The sequence below is a fragment of the Aquarana catesbeiana genome, linkage group LG09 (genome assembly GCF_042186555.1).
Source record: "Aquarana catesbeiana isolate 2022-GZ linkage group LG09, ASM4218655v1, whole genome shotgun sequence".
NCBI lineage: Eukaryota > Metazoa > Chordata > Amphibia > Anura > Ranidae > Aquarana > Aquarana catesbeiana.
In genome coordinates, this window is record NC_133332.1 from 63227416 (window position 1) to 63234505 (window position 7090).

The 7090-nt window shown below is 45.4% G+C and overlaps 1 protein-coding gene across 1 annotated transcript; it reads left to right on the plus strand.

The window, feature by feature from the left end:
- Positions 1-445: 445 nt before the first annotated feature.
- Positions 446-1313, plus strand: LOC141108912 (olfactomedin-4-like). The gene has a single exon (XM_073600878.1). It carries the CDS (start codon positions 446-448, stop codon positions 1013-1015), a length of 570 nt encoding a protein of 189 aa, XP_073456979.1. The 3' UTR covers positions 1016-1313.
- Positions 1314-7090: the final 5777 nt, after the last annotated feature.

The following is a 7090-nucleotide window of genomic DNA, read 5'->3' on the forward strand; positions in this document are numbered from 1 at the left end:
AGGTAATAACTGAAGGATGAGGCAGAAGAATCGTCAGACAAGCCGAGGTCGGAGACAGGCAGCAAACAGGGGACGTCAGGAACAAGCCGGGTAACAGGAATCAGGTAAACAGGTATACTGGAAGCTTAGGGTCACAGGAACGCTGTAGACCGGACAGCAAGGAAGCATGCTGACAGGTACCCTTAAATAGGCCTAATGGCGCCAAAGGCTGTCACACCGCACGTCTGCGCGCCGCCGCGTGCACACGTGCACGCCCGAGTACCGATCGTACGTGCCCGTTCGTCTCATCGTGTACCCGCGTACACCTGCTCGTATTAGCGCGCACCCGCATGCGTCCGTTCGCATCAACGCGCCTCCGAACGCGTCCTCTAGCTCTACTGACAGTAGCTCTGTTAACCGATCTTCCGCCGACGGCTGAACTAGCAGAACGTCTTTCATGACAAACATGTTGTACTATAACTGCTACAACACCTTGAACATCTGTAAATATGACTGGAAAAACAATGTGTACACCCGAGCTGCACTTCCTGGTGCCACATACACAAACCGGTTCTCCTACTCACACACTGCTTGGCAGGACATTGACTTAGCTGCTGATGAAGAGGGTCTTTGGGTCATTTATGCAACTGAGGAGAATGCTGGAAATATTGTCATCAGCAAATTTAATGATACTAGTCTTACAGTACTGCAGACCTGGAACACCAACCAGTTCAAACATGGAGTCAGCAATGCTTTCATGGTGTGCAGGGTCTTGTATGCTACGCGAGCCATCAGCACAAAGCAAGAGGAGATCTTCTACATGTATGATACCAAAACTAATGAGGAAGGGAGGTTGAGTGTAGTTTTCGATAAGCTGAAGGAGAAAGTGCAAAGTCTGTCCCACAATCCTAATGATCACAGGCTCTACATGTATAATGATGCCTTCCTGATCCATTATGACATCTCTTTCACTTCACTATCCAAGCCCAAATCTAACATTATACATTCCAAAATAAACCCTATCAATATCAAATAGATAAACCAACATAAAATTAATACAAGCTACTCCAAGTTATATGTGTCAGATGTTGTAATATATCCATTTTCATCAACTATGATCACCTCAGACAAACCATAAGAAAAAAAGTACCAATATGTGAAGATTTCCAGATTCTGCTTGTTCAGATAAAACCAAAATACAGGGGAATGCTTGTTGAATAACACTGATAATTATACTTGTCTATTAACATTTGTTCTGAATCAAATTAAATGATGCATAAATGCTATGTAATTTCCTATCAAATAATAGTAAATAAATAAACACTTTAGCATGGCATATGGTTTGGGTGAATTTTTGTTTTGCCTTCTTTTTGCAGAAATTGCCACCTCAAACAAACTGTTCAACTGACCTGAAACTGGGAATTAATATGCAAATTCAGAGTAAAACTAGTGGGCTTGCATATGTCAATAAAGTACAAGATTCTAATGTTTATCCACTCCAAAAACTAAAAAATTAAATTTTGCTTGCATTTTACTTCATTGACACTTAAAGTTAGGAGAAAAAATAATTCCGCTCCATGGAATTTGTTGACTTATTTCAACATACTGCCTACAGATAAAGGTGATATACTTAAATAAATTATACATACAATTGACATGAAGTACTCATTTTTATGATTCAAATTAACAAGAATACAAAGGTATCATGGAAAAAGTACACCCCCCATACACAACAAGTGCACTGCACGTGGGCCCTGAGGGGGGGGGGCTTACAGTGCTCTGACAGACACTGCACACATGGATGAGACATGTCAGGGGCAGTGGTGGAGCTGTCAGGGTTGCACTTGTGACTGGACCCTGGAGTTCTGACACTGTAGGGCGGGCTGCCACCCACCCCAAAACTCTTCTACTAATATGAGAGGGGCGCTTGTCTCATTCACAGGCAGACAGAGAGTATCCACACATTGGTCTGCCCCGCCCATCTTCTCCGCCCATTCAGTTCCCAGCTGTAGGGTAGGGAGATGCCGTGTTGGCCGGTAGAGACTGAAAGAGAAAGTCAGCTGACCCTGGCCGGGCCAGTAGAGTGAAGGGGGAGTAGCACTCCCCCATGAGAAGAAACACCATGTCAAGCTAGGAGTTATTGAACACACGTGAAGAAAGGAATCTGGAGATACAGGGAGACTGAGCAAGGAGGAGGAACCAAGTGATCTGCAAATGAGTACCACTGATACCATCCCCCCACCACCAGCGCTGCCACTGATTTCACTCCCCTCACCACCACCACTGCCACTGATTTCACCCCCCCACCGCTGTCACTGATTCCTCAAGTTCCATCACTGTGGGCGGGCCCCAAGAGCCAGGACTGTGGCTCCATGGTAGAGTTGCTGGCTGCAGTTGCAAGCAGGGAGTGTCTCTCTCTCATACTGCCCAGACCCAGCACTGACAGCCCACTCCCTCCCCCCTCCCCCCTCCCTCACACAGAGGAGAGAGGAGAGAGAGAGAGCTGGACCTACTCCTCCTCCTCTGACATGCACCCCTCTCCTCTGATGTGTGCCTGTGGCCCCACCCACTGCCATACAGCCCGTACTCCTCTCCTGCACATATTACCCACCGCCATACACTCCGCACTCCTCTTCCTGCACATACTACCCACCACCATACACTCTGTACCTCTCTCCCTGCACATACTACTGGCATAAACTCTGCACTGCTCTCCATGCGCATACTACCCACCGCCATACACTCCGTACCCCTCCTGCACAATACACCTACCGCCATGCACTCCTCTTCCTGCACATACTACCCACCACCATGCACTCCGTACCCCTCCTGCACATACTACCTACCGCCATGCACTCCGCACTCCTCTTCCTTCACATACTACCCACCACCATACACTCCGTACCCCTCCTGTACATACTACTTACCGCCATACACTCCGCACTCCTCTCCTGCACATACTACCCACCACTGTACACTCCGCACTCCTCTCCTGCACATGCTACCCTGCACATGCTACCCACTGCCATACACTCCATACCCCTCTCCTGCACATACTACCCACCACTGTACACTCCGCACTCCTCTCCTGCACATGCTACCCACTGCCATACACTCCATACCCCTCTCCTCACATACTACCTACCCATACACTCCGCACTCCTCTCCTGCACATACTACCCACCACCGCACACTGCGCACTCCTCCTGCACACATGTAAGTCAGCTCAAACTCTATTTAACCACACCCTCTTTAAGCCATGCCCAATATGTAGCACAATTTAAACCACACCCACTTTTTGCCACGGCACACATTTTTTTTTTCTCAATGTCTAGGGCCCACTTTTGTTCTTGCACACAGGCCCACTTATTTCATGATATGCCCCTGGTTCCCATAATTAGAACCTCCTTAGAGGGTATGAGGTGGATACTGTCTTATTCAAACCTCTGGCATTTAGGGTCTGGTGTTTGCTTTGCTATTGACATGTGTGGTATTTTTATGCCACAATAAACAGAGCTCTCTAAGGCTCTCAGAAAGAAAATTGTGGATGCCTATGAGTCTGGTAAGATTTTTTAAAAGATTTAAAAAATATTTGAAATCAATTATTCCACTGTAGGGAAAATGATCGACAAGTGACATAGATTCCAAACAACTCCTAATTTGTAGACATGTGCTAAATGAAATTATGTACTCGGTGCTATAGTTATTACTTGTACATCAAATAAAATTATAATGAGGCTGCTGCTGTCATTTAGGTTATTAAACCCTATAACGTTAATCCATAAAACTACAGCGCTGCCACTATTTATCTATCTTTATGTATGACTCTAAGAATATGTGTAAGTGTGAATATGAAAGCTAATATCATTTCTATCTTCAATAACTGTTGTTTCAAACCTTAGATTTGCAGTTTTTAGAGTCATACATAAAGATAGGTGAATAGTGGCAACCCTGTAGTATTATAGATTCACATGTGCAAAATGAAAAAAAGTGTTTTGTTTCTTTTTGATATGTTATTTAACTAATTGTGTTTCATTAGATTTGGTAAATTTGTTTAATTCGTTTTCGAAATTCGTTTTGTTTCATTTTTTTGAGTTCGAAAAAATTCAACCAATTTTGAAAAAAAAATTGCCTGAGTTTGAACTTTGTCTGATTTTCACATTTCATAATTTATTCTATTCGAAATTCGCATTTCGGAAGATGGCTATATTCTTTCTATTATTATTTTCTGTTCTATTGTTTGTTCTAATGTTTTCAAATTTGTTTCAAATTCAAATCAAATTCGAATTTCGGCTGAATTTCATTTAGTTATTTCTGATTCATTTAAAGCATAACTCCACTTTTGTTGAGAAAAAAGCATTCCCTTCTGGGTGATCTATGTACATTACAAGGATTTTAACAAATTTTGTTGCAGATTCCTACCTTGTGTTATTCGGAAAAAATCCTTGTGTGTTTGTCTTTATCCATGTGGGAAAGTGAATCTAATTGGGGTGGTTTCATAATTATTAACCAGCAAGGCCATTTGGTGCCCAGGGCGAAGATGGCAAACTGCGCCCCCCCCCCCCATTTTTAATAAAGAATCAATGTCGTTTCAAAACAAGAATATACTTAAAACAATACAAGTTCAATTATGTTTAATGCGATAGAAACAGAGTTCACTCACACATTTTAATATGTATTTTTATTGGAGGCACTTTGAAATAATAATGCAACAAATGTGCTTGTAGAAAGGCCTGGTTAACTGTTTTTTCTGTCAAGGCCCATGTGAACATACTAAAGTTTTCAGTTTTGCATTATTTTGTGTGAGGTAGTGCCCAATACCAAATATTCACATAAATAGGAAAAGTGCAAAAATCAAAACATTTCACAAACTTCTCAACCAACATATATGGCCTTCAGCAAAAAAGAACCCTTAATACTAGGGATGAGCTTCGAGTTCGAGTCGAACTCATGTTCGACTCGAACATTGGCTGTTCGCAAGTTCACCGAACAGCGAACAATTTGGGGTGTTCGCGGCAAATTCGAATGCTGCGGAACACCCTTCAAAAGTCTATGGGAGAAGTCAAAAGTGCTAATTTTAAAGGCTAATATGCAAGTTATTGTCATAAAAAGTGTTTGGGGACCTGGGTCCTGCCCCAGGGGACATGGATCAATGCAAAAAAAAGTTTTAAAAACGGCCGTTTTTTCAGGAGCAGTGATTTTAATAATGCTTAAAGTCAAACAATAAAAGTGTAATATCCCTTTAAATTTCGTACCTGGGGGGTGTCTATAGTATGCCTGTAAAGGGGCGCATGTTTCCTGTGTTTAGAACAGTCTGACAGCAAAATGACATTTTGAAGGAAAAAACTCATTTAAAACTACCCGCGGCTATTGCATTGCCGACAATACACATAGAAGTTCATTGATAAAAACGGCATGGGAATTCCCCAAAGGGGAACCCCGAACCAAAATTAAAAAAAAAAATGACGTGGGAGTCCCCCATAAATTCCATACCAGGCCCTTCAAGTCTGATATGGATATTAAGGGGAACCCCGGCCAAAATTTAAAAAGAAAAATGACGTGGGGTTCCCCCTAAATTCCGGTCTGGTATGGATTTTAAGGGGAGCCCCACGCCAAAAAAAGAAAAAAAAAACGGCGTGGGGTCCCCCCAAAGATCCATACCAGACCCTTATCCGAGCACGCAACCTGGCAGGCCGCAGGAAAAGAGGGGGGGACGAGAGTGCGGCCCCCCCCTCCTGAACCGTACCAGGCCACATGCCCTCAACATTGGGAGGGTGCTTTGGGGTAGCCCCCCAAAACACCTTGTCCCCATGTTGATGAGGACAAGGGCCTCATCCCCACAACCCTGGCCGGTGGTTGTGGGGGTCTGCGGGCAGGGGGCTTATCGGAATCTGGAAGCCCCCTTTAACAAGGGGACCCCCAGATCCCGGCCCCCCCCCTGTGTGAAATGGTAAGGGGGTACAAAAGTACCCCTACCATTTCACTAAAAAACTGTCAAAAATGTTAAAAATGACAAGAGACAGTTTTTGACAATTCCTTTATTTAAATACTTCTTCTTTCTTCTATCTTCCTTCATCTTCTGGTTCTTCTGGCTCTTCTGGTTCTTCCTCCGCCGTTCTCGTCCAGCATCTCCTCCGCGGCGTCTTCTTTCTTCTTCTCCTCGGGCCGCTCCGCACCCATGGCATGGGGGGAGGCTCCCGCTCTTCTCTTCTTCTTCATCTTCTTCTCTTCTTCTCTTCTTCTCTTCTTCTTTTCTTCATTTTCTTCTCCGGACCGCTCCGCACCCATGCTGGCATGGAGGGAGGCTCCCGCTGTGTGACGGCGCTCCTCGTCTGACAGTTCTTAAATAACGGGGGGCGGGGACACCCGGTGACGCACGGTGACTTGACGGGACTTCCCTGTGACGTCACAGGGAATGCCACAGGGAAGTCCCGTCATGTCCCGTGCGTCAGAGGTGGCCCCGCCCCCCGTTATTTAAGACCTGTCAGACGAGGAGTGCCGTCACACAGCGGGACCCTCTCTCCATGCCAGCATGGGTGCGGAGCGGCCCGGAGAAGAAAATGAAGAAGAGAAGAAGAGAAGAAGAGAAGAAAAGAAGAAGAGAAGAAGATGAAGAATATGAAGAGAAGAGCGGGAGCCTCCCCCCCATGCCATGGGTGCGGAGCGGCCCGAGGAGAAGAAGATAGAAGACGCCGCGGAGGAGATGCTGGACGAGAACGCCGGAGGAAGAACCAGAAGAGCCAGAAGAACCAGAAGATGAAGGAAGATAGAAGAAAGAAGAAGTATTTAAATAAAGGAATTGTCAAAAACTGTCTCTTGTCATTTTTAACATTTTTGACAGTTTTTTAGTGAAATGGTAGGGGTACTTTTGTACCCCCTTACCATTTCACACAGGGGGGGGCCGGGATCTGGGGGTCCCCTTGTTAAAGGGGGCTTCCAGATTCCGATAAGCCCCCCGCCCGCAGACCCCCACAACCACCGGCCAGGGTTGTGGGGATGAGGCCCTTGTCCTCATCAACATGGGGACAAGGTGTTTTGGGGGGCTACCCCAAAGCACCCTCCCAATGTTGAGGGCATGTGGCCTGGTACGGTTCAGGAGGGGGGGGCCGCA

Bases quoted from the DNA above. Each gene is read 5' to 3' on its own strand.
- LOC141108912 (XM_073600878.1), top strand. From the start codon at position 446: ATGTTGTACTATAACTGCTACAACACCTTGAACATCTGTAAATATGAC.